This window comes from Perognathus longimembris, chromosome 15, assembly GCF_023159225.1.
Source record: "Perognathus longimembris pacificus isolate PPM17 chromosome 15, ASM2315922v1, whole genome shotgun sequence".
Classification (NCBI taxonomy): Eukaryota; Metazoa; Chordata; class Mammalia; order Rodentia; family Heteromyidae; genus Perognathus; species Perognathus longimembris.
Window position 1 is genome coordinate 53,833,895 of NC_063175.1, and position 23,089 is coordinate 53,856,983.

Below are 23,089 nucleotides of genomic sequence, written 5' to 3' on the forward strand. Positions count from 1 at the left end.
GGGAGATGTTCATTTCGTTGCATTTCATTTGGGAAAAAGGACAGGTCCTACAGGCTTTCATGTTCTTCCCTCCTTAAATTCAGTTCACTCTCGCTCCTCATCTGATGATCCCAAAGAAGGCCGAAATGATTCAAACCTCATTGCCATACTCGTTGCCATAATTTGAAATTACCGTGGCCTTTTGAACACCCATTAAAAATGGATTATTCTTCAAGAATGGAGACATTACATTGTCCGTCTTTCTGTATTTCTTCTCAATTAGAAGCATCCTTAGCCACTAAGCGCACGCGTCCTTGCCTATAGTAAACATCTCTATTTTTTTTTCCTCTCCATCCAATATCCAGCCTAGGTTTTTTCTTTTTTTATTCTTTGAATCTCTAATAAGATGGTATACTTTGGGAAAAATACAAACAAAGAAGTCTTTGTATTGGAGAAAGCCTCCTTGTTAATAGGAGTTCCTCCATTAGGGCAGGGGAGAAAGTTCTTCGTTGTTGTTTCTAACAACTTGGGCGTGTGGAAGCTTCCACAGGTAAGAAGAGCCGGGGCGAAGGCGCTGGGGCCCCGGGTTCCCGGCGGCGGCGCCCGCCCGCGTCCCCCCAGCCTGCAGCCACCCAGGGGCGGTCTCGGGCTGGTGGAGGACTCGGGTGCCCGGCCCGGCGATCGCTTCGCGGGCGGGCGAGACACATGCGCACGGTCGCCTCTTTGTGTGCCCGGGGAGGGCTCGGGCGAAGCCCCGACCCCTCCACCCCCCCACCCCGACCCCCGGCGGGCCCCGTGCGCCCCCCACCCCGGCACCACCGCGCGCCCCGCGCACGCATCGCACACGCGATGGTCTGGCACCCCCCGACCCCGTCCCCGCGTTCTGCTTAGGAATCCCGGGAGCGCGTGGCGGGCACGAGCCGGGGGGTGGGGTGGGGGTGACACCGGGCGCGGGGGTGGGGGTGGGGGGATCCCCGCCAGGGAGAAGGCGGAGGAGGAGGACGCGCGCCCCGCGGGGCGGCTCCCGGCGCAGCCTCCCCGCGGGCCGGGCCGGCGGATGAGCCCGCCCCGCCGCCGTCCCCGCCGCCCCGCCGCCGTCCCCGTCCCCGCCCCCCCGCCCCCCCCCCCAGCGCCGGGGAGCCGCCGCGGCGGTGCGCTCCGCTCCGCTCCGCTCCGGCCAGCTGCGCGCCGCCGAGCCAGGCGCCGGGCCGGGCCGTGGGCGCTGCCGGGGGCGGCGGCGCGGAGGGCGGGGGCCGAGGGCGAAGGTGAGGAGCGAGCGAGCGGATCGCCCGGCGCGGGCCGCCCTCCCGGCCCCCGGCGCGGCTGCTGCTACCACCCGCCCGCCCGCCCCGCGTCCCCGCGTCCCCGCGTCCCCGCGTCCCCGCCGGCCGGAGCTCGCGGAGGGTCGGGCGGCGGCGGCGCTGCTGCTGCCGGATGCGAGACCCGCGCGGACCCGGCGGACCCGGCGGACCCGGCGGCGGCGGCGGCGGAGCGCGGCTGGGGCTTGGGCTTCCGACCCCGGGCGGCGGCTCTCGGAGCGCCCGGCCCCGGGGGCGCCCGCCATGGCCTCCAACTTTAACGACATCGTCAAGCAGGGCTACGTGAAGATCCGCAGCAGGAAGCTGGGGGTGAGTGGCGCCCGCCCGCGCCTCCCCGGGGCTCCTGTGGCCCGGCTGGCGGCTGGGGGGGGTGGGGGGTGGGGGCGGGGAGAGGTGACTCGCCGGGACCGGGAAATCGAGGCACACAGCCCCGCCGGTGGCGGCGTGACGGGGGTTGGGGGGGGGGGGGGTTCTCACCTGCCCGGGGGGCGGCGCGGGGCGGGGGAGACGAGGGGGGGGGTGCTCCGGGTCCCCCGACCCCGGGGTGCGCCGGGCCGGGGTGGAGGAAGGGTGAAGGGGTGGGCGAGCAGGGGATGATCGGGCGCCGGGGTGTTCACGGGGCCGCGCCGCCGTGTGCGCCCACGCCCGGCCCGGCTGCCGCGGACGCGGGGGGCCGCGCGCCTGTCTGTGTCCGGGCGGGCGAAGGCGCGGGGTGGGGTGGGGTGGGGTGGGGGGGGAGCAGCACCGGTCCCCCAGTTCCTCCCGAGTTTCTCCCCGGAGAGCGAGTGTCCGCGCCGGCCGGGGCAGGGGGTCGCCCCCCCCCCTCCACCGGCGGCTGCGGGGCCCGGACGGACCCCGACGCGGGCACCGGCTCCCTGCGCCCCGCAGGTGCGCGCCCGCCGCCCGCCCGCCCGCCCAGGCAGGGCACCGGCCGCCGCCGCAAAGTTTCCGGAGACCTTTCTCCTACTTTTCTTCTTGGCGATGCTCAGCTGGACTTGGGAGACACATGGCGCAAACCCCGGGGGTGCAAAAAAAAAAAAAACAACTTCTCTGGTGACCGACGTGGACGGCCGGGCGCCGGCGCTGGGGGGGCGCGGGGCGGGCGGGGCGGGGACCCCCGGGGGCGCCGGGGCTCCGGGCTGCTGCCGCCGGGACTCGGCCCAGGCGCGCGGGCGGCGCCGGGGAGGTCGTGGCCCAGCCCCAACCTGGGCGCGCCGGTGGCCCCGGGCCGGGAAGGGGAACGGGGTCGGCCCGGAAGGGCGCAAGTCTCGGCTGTGTCTGCTGCCTCAGTGGCCTCCTGGCCTCCGGGGGCCAAGTGGCCGGGTGCTAGAACATTCCCCCGCTTCCTACGCGGAGTGGACGGCGCGCTCCAGCTTGGGGGGGGGGGGGGAGGAAGGGAGAGCGCCGGCTCGCCCCGCGGGGAAGGCGAGGCAGTGCCCCCTTAGCGAGTGAAACACAGGGCCCGGAGAGAGGGAGGCTCTCCAGACATCCCCCCACCCCCCACCCCGCGGCGGGTTGGGGGCAGCAGGTGCGCCGATGGGGCGGGCCGGCCGCCTCCGGTGCAGCCCCGCCAGCCGCCGTTCCCACCCCACCCTCGGGCCGGATCGCGCTCCAAGGACACCGGGGACCCACGCTCTCACTGGGGGCACGGGGGCTGAACCGGCCCAAGCACCGCGACGCCCCTCGCCTCCCGCCCCTCCGGGGTGGCCCTCGCTCAAAGGCGCCAGCCCTCCCCGGGTCGCCCGGACAGGACAGGACAGCAGGCGTCCGGCTCGCCCCTGCAGCCCACCTCCCGCCCGTTCTATGCCCGGGGAGGTGGGGAGCAAGCCGGGGAAACCCAGGCCCATTGCTCCCCACAGCCTGAATGCGGTGCTCCCAGCCCTTAGGTTACCCGCAGGGCTGTTTGCCCCGACAAGGAAGGAGTTGAGGGGTGGAGAATGAAATGGGCTGGGGAGCTGTCTGAACTTGACCTCTGACGCCCCTTGACCTCAGGCAGGGTGTTTGCTCCTCTTGGGGTGCCCTTTGGTCTTCTTGAAACCTCAACTGTGTCTGAAGCTCCAGACGGGGTCACCCGAGGGAAGAATGGAGCCTGGAGAATTGGGATTCTGTGCTCACTGTCTCCAGGCACGAGAAAAAGGAAGCCTTCCCCTTCCCCTTCCCCTTCCCCTTCCTCTTCCCCTTCCCCTTCCCCGCGGAAGCTGGCCCGGCTTCATTCAGGAAAAGCCGGGTAAACCCTAAGGAGAGAACGCGCCCTGCTTCTTGTATAACTGAGGCACCCACGGCCTGGGAAATGCCATTGTGGAATAACAACCCGCCCCCCCCCACCCGTGCACGCCCGTGTATTTGCAACAAAGTATCTTTTCCCCCCTGACCTCAGATTGATGCCTTTGTAACGGGCAGCCCTTCCAGGAAACAATTCCAAGTGTGTTTCCACACAAAGGAGTAGACTTGCCTTCTGTTTCTGCTTGGAAATAGGAACTTCAGAGTTTAGTAATGACGCCGTTTCGTTTTAGTGTAATAGGCACTGATTTTCTGATTCTTTCAGGGCACATTATTATTCTTCAAAACCTGTAGAGACTTTCTGTTTAAAATATCCCAGCACGAAGAAGAGTAAATTACAATGACAAAACTTCAGTGAGTTCTGTGAAGCTTGACAAGTGACATGGGTTCCCAACTGAACAACTACTTTGTGTGTGTGTGTGTGTGTGTGTGTGTGTGTGTGTATGCTATCCCGCCCCAAATCATGGCAATAAAAACGATCTGAACGTTGATGCTTGTTTTCATGATTAATACTTAGCACAGCCCTGATTTTATGGACTCAACATTGCACGTTTTCCCATCAAAGGACAAGTGATCATGCACTTTCTAGCTGGTGCTGCACTTCCGTTCCCAAGTGATTCTGATGGAAGATGTCAGGATGTATGATTTATTGGGAATAGAACTCATGTCCCTCAACACCAAATTTCATACTATTCTAACAGGAGGCCAGAGATAAGATTGAGGGGAGAGGTGTCCAAGTGTGTCACGTGATGCACGGCTCCAATGGGCCTTCCCTTCTAGCCCTGTGTAGGGCAGTACACCGAAAGAGGATCCTAGAGCATTTCTTGACCTTCAGGCGGAGAGGGTCTCCAGGATGGAAGCGGTGGACTGACTTCCTTTGCTATGCGCCTTGTTGGAAAATGTACTGTAAGCGATTGACCCTCCGTCCTCAGCCATATGTTTGGGCAAAGCAGTTCTGAGGAAAATTTAACAGTGAGGTCTCCAGCCCCATCAATCACGTTTTCTCTCACTTGGGAAAATAATTCTGAGGAAAAAGTAGCATCATTTCCCCATCTTTTCCTACTGCTCTTCAAAATGTTTAACTACATCATCAAACTTTTATCAGCAAATTTTATATGTACTAAGTTTTAAAAGTGATATAGATTTATAGTCATTTCTTCAAATTCTATATTGAACTTTCACTATAGCATTGTTTCTATGAATAAATATGTACGTAAGTGTATATATGGGGATATATGACATGCATACTGTATGTGTGCATGAGAGAGAGAGAGAGAGAGAGAGAGAGAGAGAGAGAGAGAGCGCTTCAGGAGCACTTAAACTGCACCATGGCAGCCAGATATGCTTGTTTTTGGAGAACTCGAAGACTCTAATAAAACTGAAATCATTCTGCTTACACTTGTTTATAAGCCTTCATATACATTATCCTTCCGACTTCTAGTGGGTTACATTTAGTGGCAAGCAAGGCATCTATTACAAAAGATCAAATGTGTACTTTTTTTCTTTTGATTTTTATGTTTAAGAAGTTGTGCCAAGGAGTTAGCATTTAGGAAAGCAATTTAGGAATACAGTACATCTTGTTCAATGTCACCCCTTTCAACATTTCCATACATCCCTCCACTACCCACCCTTTCCTGCACTCTTTGCATTGGATTCTTGGCTGCATGCTCCTCCTTTCTCCTCTATTTCTCTACTCCTTTCCTCCCTAACCCCACCCCACTACCCCCTTTCCAGTGCCTGCTTCCTGGTGATTTGTTTTGATGAACTTTGATTTTGCCTTTCTATGGAAATAATGTATTCCTTATTTGCTGCCAAGTTAAGAAACCCATCACTGAAACCAGAAATAACCAGAACTTGTCCTTATTGCTTGTATAAATTTATATAAAAAATAAATCCACCATTTTTGGGGTGTTGTCATCCTCATTAGCAACTAATGAATTTTCCAAATGCTTTGATTTAAATAAGGTAGACTCAAATTACACTTCATTGTTAAGGATTTTCATTTAAATATAAATATAAGTTGAGTATCCCAGATCAAAAAATGCTCTCAGATCCAAGCCATTTTGAGCATCCGCATGGCAGCCAGAGATGTTTCTACCAAGGATGGAATTTGGCGGATAATCTTCAAAATGCAAGCACACTACAAATATTATATGAACTTATTTTCAAGCTATAGGTAGAAGGTGTGTGTGAGACACAAATGAATTTCAAGTTCAAATGAGATATCCCCAAGGTAATTCATTAGACATATGCACATATTAAAAATCAGACAAAATAATTGAAAACACTTGTATTTCCAAGCATTTTGGGTAAAGACAGTCAATCTGCACATCAGTGTGAATATTCTCAGGTAAATCATATACTCACAAAGGAGCCACTTTACACAGCCTCCTCCCTCTGTTACTTCAAGTCTGATGAGAGATTGGTGTTGGTATTTAGCAATGCCAAAGGAATGCCACAGAATATTTTTGTACATACTTGTGTATATGTAAATAGAAATATTCAGTTGATAGTCAAATCAGGTGAACAGAAAGCATACACTAGTGTGGAGGAGTGTGGTTAGACAGGGCTGTTGTATTAAGCAAGGTTACTTGTAACTCCTTATTACTCTGCACATGAGGGCAGTTATACGCCCTTTTGCATTATTTGGTCATAGGGGAAGTAGAAAAATGGTAAGGAGTGCTGATTTTATGGTGCTTAACATCTGTTCATAATTTCCTCTTGTCCATATACTCCATTTGATCTTCATAACACATTGGAAATTCGCCTATAACTCTTCCTTTTCCTCCTTCTCTCCTTCTCTCTCTCTCTCTCTTTTATTAACCTCAAAGTATCTCTCCCTAGTAACACAGACTAGTGTTTGTGACAGTTCACACGTTCATAGAATTTCACTCAACATCAATAGAAACATGTGTCCATTTTTATTTTCTGTCTTTTAGAAGAGTATACACTTGTGTTTCTCTTCCACCTCTCTAAAACATATTTTGCAAAGAAAGACTATATCTTGTGTAGCATACATTACCAATATGCCAAGAATTAGATGCAGTATATTTAAGATATATATTTGGCCAAGAAGAGCTTAAAATCACCTGTAGGATCACGACCTCCGACAAGAATTTCCAGCTTGTGTGTCTGAGGTCTGGTCAATGAGTCTGCGTGTCTGTGCTCATTCTGGTGTGGGGTGCGTCCTGGGCATTGTGCTCAGAAATTGATTCGTGAGGCCCAGCTTAGTTTATAAGTAATTGCTTATTAATTATGAATTTAGAATATAGAGACTTTTGCACATTCTTTGTCCTATTGACAATTCTATACATTCTTAGCAGGGCTCATGCATTCACTTCTCCGTTTGTATAAATGCCTACAAATATTATAGGCTCCTAAAGTTTAAAGCAAAAAGTAATGTATGCACATTGTATGCATACTTAACACTGTTTGCAGCTGTGTGCTCCTGTGTAGGACATTTCAGAGGTCCTTAGAGCTTGGGCTCCTTACATTGCAGATATTTATTTGTAGATTTCCATTACTATGTATGAATATTGGCCTCTTTGAATTTTAGAAACCTAAAGCCTAAAAGAGCAGCAACAACCTGAAAGTAAAACTTATTCCAACTCTTTAAGATCCATAGCTGGACATGTGCCTGAATTATATATGTGTGTGTGTGTGTGTGTGTGTGTGTGTATTTATACATATACATACACACACACACATATATTTGCAACCCAGGAAATCTAGGAATCAGAGTGAGGTTAGAAGGATTTTGCTCTCAGTTTGTATCCTGATGGATACATAGATCACTGCTTGCAAGGTGAACCTTATAACCAGTATTTGGAGAAATCTTTCAAGCAACTGCAATAAATAAGTCGTGAGTAGGGCAGTTAGAGAGTGGTCAAACACCTTTTCAAGATCTACGTTCCCTGTTTCCTTAAGTATTTTCCCAAAGTGCCCGACAGTGGTTGGTATTTTGGACCAGTATAGAGTAGCTCAAAATAGGATTTTTTTTTCTTGTTTCTCTGGAAGCCTGTGTTTGGTCCGTGGTATCGTCTTTTTTGAAATAATTTTTTAGGTAAGTGTTATTCAGTGTGGAGCACATGAATCCCTGAAGACTGTGAAATAGGACTCATGTTTGTATCTTTGGACTGTTACTATTTACATCAACTGCTTTTGAGAAACTGTAAAACAGGAACGAACAACAATATAAACACATTGAAAAAGTACTTTTATCTCACTCCATTTTCACATAGTCTGTTGGTTTCACATTGAAAGAGTATATGCTGTTATTTCAACTATTTTCTATTACTTTCAACTCAGTGTTTTCTGTTTTCCTTCGGCTTCTCAAAACTTTATTTAGCAATTCTAGACAGCAGATGTTCACAAATCCTCATTACTTTTATTTTTAAGACAAGCCATAGGAAAGGCTGCCCTCTAAGTAATTCACTTTTATATTGTAATACTATTTTCTCAGTCACAATATTGTTCTTGTACATGGCTGTGGATAGAATAGAAGAAAGCATGTTTCTTTTTCTTTTTCTCTCTCACAAATGGATAATGGAAATTCATTTGATAAAAAAAGTCTGTTGTTTAAAAGTACCTTTACATAATTCTTCCTACATACTTTTGGAAGAATAATTTTTATTCTCCATTCACATATAACCTAATACCCCCCTCCAAAAAAATTAACACTGGTTAGCTTTATGTACTTGCTGTATACTTACAACTAGACCTCCCGTTCAACCTGGGCGTATCATCTGCTGTCTGCGTGTCCCCGCTTGACTCTCTAAGTCGATCCCCTCATGTGAGGCATCCTCCTCCATGCCAGGGTGCTTTCTGTCTTAGGTAAAGGTGCTGCTCAGTGTCAGAACTCACCCTACCCTGCACGGCACTGCAAGCCCCTCCGTCCAGCACACTCTCCACGGAGATGGTTCTAGTTTCACTGATCATGAGTTTAAACTCAGCTACTTTCATCGTTCAAAACCCGTAACGTGGGGGCCTAAAACTCAGCTGAAAGTGTCTGGATAGAACAGGTAACATGAAAAACAGTTCACTCAACTTCGCTTGGCCTTTGTTTATGGATATGAACGCTTATTTTGGGGTGTTGTTTTTTTTTAATAAAAGATGAGGTTCAACGTAATGCAAAGTGAGCACATTGGAAGCGTGTACTATTGTACGCACAAATAATGTACAGTAGAGCAGGGTTTCCTGGGCCCCGACAAAGCAGAGCTCGGATGGGCCACCGTCTCGCAGCAGGTAAGAGTGCCCTGCTCACCCGGGGCCGGGTTCTTCTCCACATTCTGTGGCTGGGCTTTGTTTTCCTTTCAGCCTCCAAGCCGAAGGACTTGACCTGGATTATTTCAATGATCCTTTTCTGTAAAAAAAAAAAAAAAAAAAAAAAATCCCCCTTCTTTTAAGTTGTCCCAGTGACACTCCTATACGAATAACTTTATACACGTTGCAGTGATATTTCTTCTCCTTTTCTGTACTGATGACATTGCTTTATCTGACGGCTCACTATCCTTTCCAGTGTATGCACGTGTGTCTATACGTGTAAACTATATGCATACGTGTATGCTGGATATTAAATATAACAGGCGTGTATGAAACATGATGTGCATGTATTTCTAAATGATCTCTTAGTACCTGACATGCTGACTGTTAACTCCAACCTTCCACTTAGGCACCAGGAAAAGAAAATTCTTACCAAGTATCTCCAGGGGTCACTAGGTTTTTGTTGTATAAGCAGTTACGTGATTATACTATTCTTTTTCCTGAACAACGAGGTGTGGTCTTAGTCTAAAATAGAAAACTGGGAGCAATCTGTGAGTATCTGTATTCATCTTTGTTTATGTAACCAAAGCACAGTTGATTACATACTATCTGAAAATAAGAACAAATGTGCACTTTACACATATTTGAACTTATTTTCACACATATCATTTTTGTTTTACTTCCTAGCGAATACAAATACATTTTCCAGGATGTTTTAAAGACCATGGGGCAATGCTATACTCACATTGCATACATTTCTCATTTTGGAATCAGTAAGTATTAGCTAAATAAATCTAAGCTAGTAGAGATCTGGCAACTAATCATGGTTCCGAGTGCTCCTTTAAAATCTTAAATTTAGTTATAATATTAGATGCACATTGCTGTACATTCTGAATATGAAGACTACTTAGACCTCTGTAGGTGATGTAACACGCTTCTTGCTATTTTATCAGGACTTTGCTTAATTATCAGTGTGACCGAGCCTTTTAATTGAAAAGAAATGGTCGCATACTAGAGACACGAGCTTTCTTCACCACCTGTTGATTCCTTGAGTTAATCTGGCTGGATATGAACATGGATAGACATTGGGGTGTTTTACATGTGATGCCAGAGTTGCGATTTGGTTAATCATACATGAATATTTTGTTAAGAAAAGAGAAAATGTGTCATGTTAGACTTCTACAAACTATCGAATGTTCTCTTGTTAGTGCTAAGCCTTCATGGGGTCATTTCTGAAATACGAAACACATTTTCCAAAGAATCAGCATTCATTTGTTGGTCGTTCATAACGCTGTACGCTGTGGACATACAGAAAGGATACACTGAAGATTTCTTTGAGGTCGGGACGTTCACCCGTTAATACGTAAGGATGCAAGGTTAGTTTTCCTCTGCATCCTGTTTCCTACAAGCTCTCTTCACAGCTGGCTGTGACTCCAGCAGCAAAGTGTGTATATGTGCATGATCTTGGGAAGCATTGTTTTTGCCTCCAGCCAGTTGATTTTCATGATTTCTTAGTGTGAAGCTGGAGGCCTTCCTCACCCCCAAAACAGCATCGGTAACTCAGGGGGTTGCCCATGGCTCCCTTCACGGGGGACCCCAGCCTCACCGTGGTATTGATTTAGAATTCAACTCAGAGGTGTGGCAGTGAAATGATGGGAAGTGAAGACGTTTGAGTGAGGAGAAAAAAACTCAGCTGCTCCAAGTATTGAGTATGTGTGTGTGTGTGTGTGTATGTGTGTGTATGCACGTATATGTGTTAGGTGCTAGTGTGGATGTGTTTTCATGTGTGTCTGAGTGTATATGTGTATGTGTGTGTTTGAGTATGTTTGAGTGTGTGTTTGTGGCGAGAAATGGAACTCGAAGCAGCTCTGTGTCTGCTCTACTACTGAACTTAGTGTAAAGTCTTCTTTGGAGTCTGTGGTTCCTAGTCTTCGATGCACATTCAACCACAGAAGGGGGTTCAATTTACTAATACAAATGTCATAAAAGTACTACAAATCATCGCAGCTTCTTTCAAAGGCAATATTATTAACAAACTGCGTAAGTGACTTTAGTGATTATTACAATATCACTCTTACTGTTTATTCCCGGAGAATCATAGGGGCTTTGGTATAACACAGATCCCTATTATATTATTAAGAAAAGTGTTGATCCCTAATACCATTAAAAAAAAACACCAAGATTATTTTGTAAGAGACTCACAGAAACTCACTGGACATATTTTTGACAAAAGTGGCAAGACAATGCAAGGAAGAAGGACACCAGTCCCACGAATGTGGCTAGACGAGACCGAAAGCCATTGGACCTCCATGTTTACTTCATCCCTTGTAACCCCAAACAGACCTGAGGAATGCATGTAAAGCCCAGGACTATAGTGAAAACAGAAGAAAGTTTAGGGGAAGTAGGGCCAAACAGAGATCAAGATTTTTATATCCAAAAACAAGATCTATGAAAGAAAAAAATCTCTTCTCATGGAAATGAAAACTTTTGCCGTATAAAATTCAATTAAGAAAAGGAAGAGACAAACTATTGGTGTGTGTGGGGGGGGGGGGGGGGAAGAATGCCACATAGCTGACAAAAAAATGTATCAAAGCCCTCCAAGTTCTGCAGAAAAAAATTCAAAACATAGAAAATAGCCCAAGAACAGGTCCAAACAGACACACGCTTATGTATGTGTAACAAATAAGAGCATGACACAATTGTTACATTTTTTTTGTGATGCTGTGAACATTGAACCCGGGCCCTCACAAATGTTAGGCAAACATTCTTTCAGTCACTCAGCCAATACAATGATACTTGTTATTATTAATCATTAAGAGAGATACATGTTCAAATCAATGTTATGTAGCACTTCACCCTTATTAAGAAAGGTATAATAAAAATAGTATTTGAATTCAAAGGTTAGACAAAATGTATAAAAGCTTGGTGGTCCACATGTGGCTCATAGGAATTTGAAAGTGTCTATATATCACTCTGAAAAATAATTTAGATTTTATTTTCCAAATCTTGTCCGGCATTCTTGAGTTACAGTGGACAGATACCATTGGATGTGTATAGGGGTGTACGTTTTGATATGGAAATGCGTTATTGAAATGATTACCTGCGTAAAGCTAATTAGCATTTCCGTCACAAACTTAAACATAGTATGGAGGACCTGCTGTTAAAAGAATTTAAATATACAATGAGTATTATTGGACATGGATGATTACATAGAGTCACACTGTTGTACGTTAGTTAGGTCTCCATAGCTTCTGTTTTCAGAATAACTGAAACTTGGACCCAAGTGTCTAACTTCTCTCACTCTACAGACCATGGACAGCCCTTGTCCTCCTAATTCTATGACTTCGATTGACGTAAATTAGATCAGATCATCTTTGCCACATCATTACCTACTTCAAGTTGATCGGTATTGTGGCAAGTTTCTTCTTTTCTTTGGAAGCCAATAGTATCTCGTTGTGTATCCATTCTCTTAGTGATATGTGTGTCTATTGTCCAAGGGAGCTTGGACGGACTCAGTGTCCTGGTATCCGGAATGTCATTGCAGTAAGTTGCGTCTGCAGAAGAAGCATCACTGACATGCTGACGTTCTTGTCTTCAGATGCGTAACTGGGGGGAAGGGGCACTGAAGCGGTGGCAGTTCTCTAGTTCAGGTTTTTAAGGAAAATAATGTTTTCCACAATGGTTTTTACTAAATTACACATCTACCAGCAGTGCACAGTGATTCTTCTTCTTCTTCACAATCTCATGGTACTTGTTAGCCCTGGTCTTTTTTTATGTTAGCCTCTCTGTCAGGCACAAGGTAATATCTCCTTATTGTAGCTTTGATGTACATGTCTCTTATAATTAGTGGTTTTGATTATTTTATAGATACTGTTGGCCATTGGTGGGTGTTTGGGGGAAAACATTTGTTCAGGTCCTTTCCTTGGTTGTTATGAGATGACTCCAATGTTTATTCCTGGTAGCAAATCCCATACCTTTTGACCAGTATTCTCCCATTGTTCAGGCTATTGCTTATTGTTATTCTGGAAATTCATTTTCTTGCTAATTTGCTATTATTTGAGTTAATGATATACTTGGATGTTACCCTTACCCAGACATATGGCTTGCAAATATTTTCTTCTGTTCTTTTCTTTCTTTACTGAGTTGATAATTTTCCTTGGTTTTGCACGAGATATTTAATTAGATGTATGTAATCTTGCATGACTATTTTTATTTTGGTAGCTTGCACTTTGAGATCATATTTAAAAAAAATCATGTCCAGACTCCTGTTTTGGGGGGTAGTGGTCTTTGTCTGTTAGGTTTATACTTTTTGGTCTTAGGTTTAAATCTCTAATTCATTTTGAGTTTATTTGGCTCAGTGCTATGTGGTAAGGGTCTAATTTGATTCTTCTGTCGATTTAGACCCAGTTTTTCAGAACTGCTTATTGAAGATACTTTCTCCATGGAATATTATCAGCCCCTTGTGAAAAATCAACTGACATTAAATATGTAGATTTATTACCTGACTATTTTTGTTTCATTGAACTATAGTGTGTGTGTGTGTGTGTGTGTGTGTGTGTGTCTGTCTGTCTGTCTGTCTGTCTGTGTCTGTGTATGCTGGTCCAGAAGCACAACTCAGGGTCTGGGGAAGGCTAGATCTCTACTACTTGAGCTACAGCTCCACTTCCTGTGTTTTGATTTTTGTTTCGGTAGTTAATTGGATATAAGAATCTTGCAAACATTCCTGCCTGGCCTGGCCTTGAACTGCAGTCCTCAGTGATCAGCCTCCTGTTTAGGATTAGTGTGCGGAGAGTCTCCAGTGCCTGCCTCTAGGTGTAGGCTTTAATGCAAGTGCATTCTTCTTTATTACAGCTTTGCAGTCTACTTTGAAGTCAAGTAGCGTGGTTCCTCAAGCGTTTGCTCTTTTTTTTCAAGGTTTGCTTTAGCTATTTGGACTATTGTGTGATTCTGAGCAAATTTCAGTTTTCCTTTCTACATCTGTAAAAAGGGTTGTTAGGATTTTAATGGCTGGCAAAGTAACCCCATAGATTTCTTTATATGGACATCTTGATAAAAAACAATTCCTTCAGTCCACAAATCCAGGATACTTTTCCATTCATGTGTGTGTCTTCCTTGGTTGTGTTCACCAGTGTTTTGTAGTTTACATTTTGTAGATCTATATTTCCGTGTTTAAATTCACTCTTAAGTGATGCTATTTTATTGCATTGTAGCTATTGTAAATGACTTTCTTCTGGGATTCCTTTAAACAGTTCATTGTTAATGCATAGAAACACTAATGATTGTTGTATGTTGTTTTGTACGCTGCAACTTTTGCTGAATTTTTAAAATTATTATTATTATTATTATTTTGAACCTACACTGGGGCTTGGAACTTGAATTCAGTGACTCATACTCTGATGGTTCTTTTTCTGTTTAGGGATGTTGCTCTTTCACTTGAACCACTACTCCAGTTCTGGCTTTTGATGTGTAATTGGAATAAGAATCTCTCAGATTGGTCTGCCAGTCTGGCTTTGAACATTGGTCCTCAGATCTCAGCCTCCTGAGTAGCTAGGATTATAGGCAAGAACACTGGCTCCTTTGAGTTTATTATTTTTAGTTGTTTTTTGCTTTTTTCTTTTGAATTAAAAAAATATTTCATTGACAATTTTAAATTCAAGTTAACATGTTGTTGCAGCAATCAACAATAACAAAAACTAAAAAGAATGAAATGGACAAGGAGAGAGAGAGAGAAACTTGGTCAATTGGATTTTGCAGAGTGTGTATCTGGCTATCCATCTGTTTGGTTGCTACAGTGAATCAAAGTGCTTGTTGATGTAATTATTTTTTTTTCAAATTTTTATTATCAAACTGATGTACAGAAAGGTTACAGTTTCATACATTTGGCATTGGATACATTTCTTGTACTGTTTGTTACCTCGTCCCTCATACCCCCCTCCCTCCCCAATAGCTATACCCTTATGAACACATAAGATGATGGTTTTTTTGCTTTTTAATCAGTCTTTGGGGCTTGAACCCAGGGCCTACGCACTGTCCCTGAGCTCCTTTTGCTCAAGGCTAGCGCTCTACCCCTTTGAGCTACAGTGTCACTTCTAGGGTTTATTATTTTTAAGTCCATCTTTTTTTTTATTATTTTGGTGGAGTTATTCTGAGCTGAGGGTCCATAAGAGAACAAGGCCCCCTGACTTGACGCTTCCAATACATGCAAGAGCTAGCTTTCCTCCTCCAGGGAAAATAACTAGCATAGAAACAATATTTGGGAGGAAATAAATGAGAGTGAAAAATGAAGATTTTCTGTAAGGCTTAATTCTCTCCCAAAGCTCTTGCTGAGAAAGTCTGGCGTTAGTTTGATGGGCTGTCAAATATACCACATCAGAGAAGATGGTTGAGGGAAGGGAGCCTCTCGGTGATGGTTTGAATAGAGTGGGCAGCATACCACGGGGCACGGCCTCCTGGTTTATCAGTCCATAGGCTTCCTATAGGCATTTGACCACCTGATAGAGCCCATGGCTGAACTCCTTTCTGATGCAAAGACTTCCTACACATAGCTGCATTGACACACTGGGTAATGTTTTACATTACTTTCCTAAGAACATCTCTGGAAACATGAATTATTTCATTTTCTATACCTAACGGTCTAAGTATCCACAATGAAAATCATGGTCTTAGAAAAATAAAAATGCACCTAAAAATAAAATCCATATTTCTAGGGTTGTAGAAGCTAGGTCAAAGTTATTTACAAATATACAACCTACATAGAAAAGCCAAAGCCAAGAAAATGTGGAAAGACTAAAGGCTTTAGAAATAGGAAGAAAAAAAAAAGCCAAGAAAATGTGGAAAGATTAAAGGCTTTAGAAATGGCAAGGGTAGATTTGGCATTAGATATATATTCATACAAACATTTCTAATGAATGTCCACATTATCTACTGAATTTATCCTGTAGTTAATTTAATTAACACATAATCAACTCTTAATTAATTAATCACATTTCACAGTGTCCTTTCCTGTAGCTACTCCATTTATTTCTGCACTCTAGATCTTTAGACCAGTTTTTCTTAATTAAAGAAGCATAAAGGGAGGGGAACTAGCAGAGAGGGAAAGAAGGACAGAGCGAGGGAAGGAGGGAAGGGAGGAAGGGAGGGAAGGAGGGAAGGAGGGAGAGAAGTACTCACAGTAAGTGGATATGATTTTACTGATCAATCTCAATAATAGTAATTATTCTGAAAACCAAGCCACAGAGGTATTGGAAAGGAACTTGTGGTTTTGTGTGGACTTTTAAGTATCTGGGGAAATGTTTGAATAGACAAGTATATTTTAGTGTGATGCATTGCCACATATAAAAATGAGACATAAAACTGGTTCTTGGGCCTGAGGATAGAACTCAGTGGCATTGCATATTGCTTAGTATATGCGAAGTCCTGGCTTTGATTCCTAGCACCAGAAATTCTCCCTGTCTTTTAGAGTTGGGAGAAATTTTTCCTCCCAAATGAAGACTTTCCAGCCTTTACTGGTGAGTTTGGTAGTGGCTGTTTTGTTGTTGGTTTTGCTGTTCTAAGGATGAAACTCACGGTCTGACAGTCTAACCACTTGAGCCATGCCCCCAGTCCTTTTAGCTTATTATTGAGACAGACTGTCTCTTGTTTCTCTCTCTCTCTCCCTCTTGACCTCCAAAGGAGATGAGATTACAGGTGTGTCCCACCATGCCCTACTCCTTTGTTTTTCCCAGAAACCTAGAAAAAAAAGAGGGAGAAGAGTGTCAGTGCTCACAGGACCTGGAAGGGGAAGGGAGAGCCCTTCCATCTTCAGACTCCCCCGTTATCTAAATAGCCAAATGTCCCATCACCTTTGCGGTTCATGAATTATTTTAGGATTTTGCCATTTTTGAGCAATTAGGCTAGTTTTATTCACCAATTGCCAAGGAGGCGTAGATAGTAACAAATGTTTATTGGCTATGGTTACACAAATAACTTTTATTTAAAATACTGACCATATTTTATTCTATTTAGATGCTTTTTTGTGTTTATGTAGCTCTGTGACTAGTGAGTTCATTTTATGTTTAAGATAAATGGATACTCATTATAATGTATGATAAAGCTCTTAATTTTTTTTTTAATCTCAGGCTGATAGGTGATGATAGCTTTTCTTAGTGAGTGCTCAGAGATATAGGAAGTCAGCTCTGTATGTAGGACTAAAGAGCTTTCAAATGAATATTAAAGGGATAGTTGTTTTTTGTTTGTTTTAGAAAATCTACCGTGGGTAAATGGTGGCTTCTGAAACGTGACAGCGAAATAATAGTAAACAAAAGAACACTGGGAGGGAATCTTTTCCTTTCCAAGTTGGTATGTTTCACCTATTTGGCTGAAATCTTCTTGTGGCTTGTTCTTTCTCTCTCTCTCTCTCTCTGTCTCTCTCTCTCTCTCTGAATTGGGGAAATATACATGTTAAATCATTTTGCCATGGTAATACACTACTCCTTGTGCCGTGGGGTTTATGCAAGCAGCCTTATTTTGCCACAAGAACACCTTAATTACTAGGAGCCCTGAGGCGTGTGCACTCCGTCCCCTGCAGAAACAAACAGATGTGCAAAACTTCACTGCCACAGAAGCTGAGCTCGAGCAGACCGCAGGAAATAGCACCCGATGAAGGCAGACAAACAGCCCCACTCCAGTGAAATTCCACTTTCCAGCTCTCTAGAAAAGGATGACTTCGGGGACACACCGTGTGCACAGTGCCATCTGCTCCCTCTGTGCTGGGGTTTTGCGGGGGGGGGGGGGTGAGGGGGTGCGGCACCCAGTCACCCAGTCATAGCTCCTTACAAAGGATCACCCAAGGGCCACGGAACCAAGTAAAACACACTCGCTGTGAAGCATTTAAGAAGCTCCAGGAATGTCCTCTGTATAAGAATGAAGAGAGGTTTCTCTCACTTTGTCTGAATAAAACAAGAAAGGAAACAAGTGAAATGAATTTAAAAAAAAGAATTGCAACGGCATGGCTGATTTTGAATCCCTGGTACACCCTGGACACACCATTAGCGAAATGGTTTTCATGCATGTCCCGTAAAGATGGAAATACCTCTGAGGATACCGCCCTAGACTTGAATACGGACACTACTAAGGTGTACATTAGTGAAAGTGACTTTTATGTAGACTTTCTCAATGTAGCTGGAAACCAATTCATCTATCTGGTCCAATACTTTGCCCTACTGAAAGTTGTCAATGAACTGAAGAAACAAAAACGTTCAGAGAGAGAAAACTTGTGTTGAGTGTGTTGGCTCATGATCTCTGTTTTATCTGTAGAATGGCTGTGTCTTATATAGGCTTAGTACAATGTGTAAACTAGAGAATGTACCACATTTCTGGGCACCTGGCAAGCCTCATTCCTTTTAACTGTTAGTATCGGTGTATCCAAGTAACAAAAATGATTTGACATGACACTGAGAAAGGACTATTCTATATTTAATCCTGTAACAGTTTACATTTAACTTGATCTCTTTGAGACATTATTTCTCTTTTGCCCTGAATAGCGAAGTTCGTTGGCATTTACACTGATCACGATGGGGGAAGACACAAGGATGCTTTAATTAATGAAGACGTGTTAGCCTAGCAATATTATGCTCATAAGTGTGTGCATGTAAAAACCCAGGACTCGACCTGGGGGTTGGCAGAGTTAACGGACGCATCTTCCCTGTAACCAGCATCCCAGATTCCAGGCTTTATCAGCCCGAGTGCTGGGGGGTCTGGCATTTGCCTGACTGGATGTGCTCTGTTTTGAGTGTCACCTGTGTGTGTGTTTGTGTCACCTACCAGAAGCATGAACCATCTAGGTGGCCCTCCATTGAGGCCGTCCTACTGCATATACCTACCATCTCCCTCCTGCCCCCCCTCCCCCAAATCTCTGCTCTGCTCTCTGCTCTGCTGCCATGTCTTTTCCTCCCCAGAACAGCTTTTTTTCTGGCCCCTCTCCTCTTCTCTTCCCCCTCGCCCTCCACAGCAAGCATTTTCCCAACAGCGCGTTGTTTAATATCTTATTCTCTTCCTCTTCAAGTCCTTTCGTCTGAGCCCTGCTATAGTTTTATTTCACTCCTTAAGACGTCTCTGAAGTAGACATTTTAAACTTTAATTGCACTTTAGTCTTCGGATCCGTGTGTCCAAATTTCTCCTATTTCCTGCTTGATACTCTTTATTACCTGGAACCTACATTGTTCTTCCTCCTGAGTCAGGTTCTGGGTCACCTAGGAAGGTATTTAGGCAGTTATTTTTCTCAGCACTGTCACTCTTCTCAGAATTGCTCAGGATTGGACCTCACAGGCAGTAGGTTCCTCCCACTCATTCACCACAGCCAATCAAAAGTTGCATCTCACTGGAGCGGCTCCTCAGTTCCTCTGCCTTGTTGTTCCCTTTAGGTTGAACCTTCTACCATCCCTGTAATGGAAGGTTCAGCTGTAGTGCCTGTGTAATGGTTCTTTTTTTTTAACTGACCGTTCAATTATCCCTGTAATATTGCTAGATTAATTTTTCTAAATTCCATTTTGAAACCTATAATCCCTTCTCTTAACATTTCCCACAGTTTCTCATTACCTAGAGTAATAATTAAACTTAAACCAGTGATTCAAAACTACACACAATACCTACCATTGTTTTTTAACATATCACTTGAAATCTACTGGCAATTACAGAGAATCATAAACTGTCCTGCACAAATGACCCATTTTACCAAACTACCCAGTCCTTTACCCCTCTTTAATTTTTTAAGACAGAAAAGTGAGGGGAATGCCATATGAACCTCTTGCTGTAATTAATTGCAATAGATGTATTCAGTATTTATGTATAGTACGTCAATAATGCTTTCCTGTGGCAATGATTGCAGTGAATAAGTACACAGCCATTTCTCTGTTGTAGGTGTTATGAATTTTTCACTGTTTTTGCCATTGTATGCTTTCCTGCAAAAAAACAAATACCAAACAAACCAGTGTTGAGTTGAGGGTGTAGCTTACTGGTAATGTACTTTGTCTGTCCCAGCACGACAGAAACAAAACCAAACAAACACAACCCACTGGTATAGTTATCTTTGATTGGCTGTACACACATTTCTCTAGAGAATGTGGATAGAAAACAAGAAGGCCACTTTTTTTGGGGGGGGATGGTAAGTTATGTGGACACTGAAATGAGAGAAACCATCACATCTACAATGACAGTGGCTCTCCCAGGTTTCATCAACTTGTGAAATATTTCTCACAAAGTACATAGCACATTTTTCTTTAAAAAATAATTGGCTGTATTTGTTCTAAATTCTTGGAAAGAAACAAAAGGATAAGATGGAAGCTCACAGAATATTTTGACATAGGGGTTTTAGAAAGAAACTCAGGTTTGTGGTTCTAGGAAGAATGTTTCTAAATGGATAACACTTGTTTCTTTTAAATGATAAAATGTTGTTTTGCATAGTTTGTGTGTAGCTGGAATCATGCAGTATGTAACTTCCTATGTCAGCTCAAGATTTTGGTGTTGAGATTGAACTGTCTTGATGTATAGAGCTCTGTCTTATTTATTCCTTACAACCTTTGTATAAACACACCAGCATCTCTATTTTTGTACATCCTAGTCCAAATGTAGAAGAGGTACACAGAAAAATGACTTGGCTTTTGCAGGCACAAGTTGGCCATGCACTTGCTGGATACTCCTGGTTTGCTCGTGGGTGTTTCCAAGTGCATTCCCCTTAACGCCACGCGAATCTCCTGTGCTCTGCCTGCTCACAAATGCTGAGGACGTGAGGTCTTAGCTCCTTGTATATGTGGTGATTTATCATTGCATTTATTCTGCACGTGGGATATGTTCATAGTTGATCAATCAATTGATATTCTTAGATCTTAAATTATCCAAAATGATTGTGTATTTTCCTTGTAAGATCTTTCCTTAAGGACTCAAAGGAAATTTACACATTATATGATTTAGCTTTATAACTTAGAAAGATGGAAAAGGAAGTACAATGAAATAAATCCAGACCACCTATTAAAAATTACTTGTGCCAGACATGGTCGCATGTATCTGTAATACTAGCCACTCAGGAGGAAGAAATATAGAAGATCTTGGTTGGAGGCCAGCACAGACAAAAAAGTAAACTGCGAGCTCATCTGAACCAATAACTAGTTAGGGATGGCAGTATATGTCCTGTCACTAACAATAGGAGGATGGTAGTCCAGAGCAGTCTGGGCACAAATGAAAACCCTTATATCAAAAATTAAGTGAAGTGAGCCAGACCCAAAGAAACATGGACTCTATGGCCTCCCTTATTGGGAATAATTAGCACAGGTTTAGGCAAGTCATAGCAGAGCATCACAAGGCCCAATAGCTATACCCTTATGAACACATAAGATGATGCTAACTGAAATGAACTCCATGTTATGGAAACAATTGTTATATCACAGTTGTAACTACTTTCAACGTCCTATGTGTATCTGTAGTTTCTATTATTGATGATGTTCTTGTATCACCATCCTGTGGTTGTACCTACACTATCTCTGTAATCTTATCTGAGTATATTGGAAACCGTGTTTACTGGTATTGGAAGTAGGAAATTCAAAGGGAATACCAAATTTGAGAGACACATGGTAAAAAAAGAGAAACAACTACAAAAGCAATACTTGCAAAACTGGTGTAAGTGAACTGAACACCTCCGGGGGGGGGGAAGGGAAAGGGGGGGAGGGAGGGGGGTATGAGGGACAAGGTAACAAACAGTACAAGAAATGTATCCAATGCCTAACGTATGAAACTGTAACCTCTCTGTACATCAGTTTGATAATAAAAATTTGAATAAAAAAAGGAAAAAAATAATCAGAGCAAAAGGGGCTAGGAGCGTGGCCTACGGGGTAGAGCATCCGCCTAGCAAGAGCAAGGTTCTGAGTTCAAACTCCAGTCATACACACACACACACACACACACACACACACACACACACACACACACACAGAGTTTGTATCTAGTTTTTCCCACAGACAGATAGATGATAGATCCAAAATTTGTATCATTTTATTAAATAGTTAATGTTATATTGGTAAGAGTAATAAAATGTAATACTGAGGAAAACATTCCACGGAAATTAAAAATTCAGTCAGTACAGTGCATTGCTTAAAAGTAGCTTCAAAGCTAGCCATTTTACCGAACATTCATGGCAATTATTTTCATTTTTTGAAGAGTATCAAATATACCACATTCTGGCTACTTAATTACCTTTTAAAAATCTAGTCATTTTGGATAGCTCCCAGTTTAGTGCATTTACCCTAATTTTAAGCTATTTTCATCTTGTTTAGAATTGCTAATGGTTTTCATTTAACATGATTTGTGTTCTACTAATGGGTTGAGCATAGATTATATAATACACAACATGTATAAATATTTTCTTCACACTGCACTGACCTGTTCAATTCCTACATGTCATTGACACTGTGTAAAACTTTGATAAACTGCAAGAAATGCATATGAATCTCCTATTTCATATGTTCATTCATTCATTCTACAATATCGATTAAGCATTTACTTTGTGTCAGGTATGACTCTAATCTCTTCCCAGAGATGTTCATTCTTCTCAAAGATTAAATCCTTACCCAAATTAATCTTTCTGACTGCTTTAAGAAAGACATCATCCATAACCTGAATTTGTGTTTCAAGCATAAATTATTGATTTTAAATGATGGATCAAATCTATAAGAACCAAGTCTATAACTCTATATCATCCTCATGCAGAGAATATTGAGCTAAATAGGTCAAAGAGAAAGTGACTTAGATGAAAAATAGGGTTCTGCTGATTTATTGGATAAAAATCCAGAAATAATAAAATCCACATGAATAGACTATGATTGCTATGTCCACAATGGTGTGTGTGTGTATGTGTGTGTGTGGTTGGTTGGTGTAGACCTGGTCAATAGAACCCATGACCTCCCCTCCTCTTCTCGCACAATAATGCAATATCTGCACCTCTTACATAAACATGTAATCACTATCTTAATCTTTCAGTTTTATTGCATGTATTACCATGTTGGCACCCTACATATAAATATTGTATTGAAAAGAAATAAAATTCTGCCCATGCTGGTGGCTCACTCCTGTAATTCTAGCTACTCAGGAGCCTGAAATCTGAGGATTGCAATTCAAAGACAGCCCAGACCAGAAAGTCCCTGAGGCTCTTATCTCCAGAAAACCATACGTGGAGTTGTGGCTCAAAGTGGTAGAGCATTAGCTTTGAGCAAAAAGAACTCAGT

The 23,089-nt window shown here is 43.8% G+C and overlaps 1 protein-coding gene across 1 annotated transcript in view; it reads left to right on the forward strand.

The window, feature by feature from the left end:
* Window positions 1–1,424: 1,424 nt before the first annotated feature.
* The window catches only part of Dok6 (docking protein 6), a 257,993-nt gene continuing 236,328 nt past the window's right edge, over window positions 1,425–23,089 (forward strand). The window contains exon 1 of the mRNA XM_048363325.1: window positions 1,425–1,607. Within this exon, the coding sequence (XP_048219282.1) occupies window positions 1,542–1,607 (66 nt within the window). The 5' untranslated portion in view covers window positions 1,425–1,541. The remainder of the gene's footprint in view (window positions 1,608–23,089) is intronic.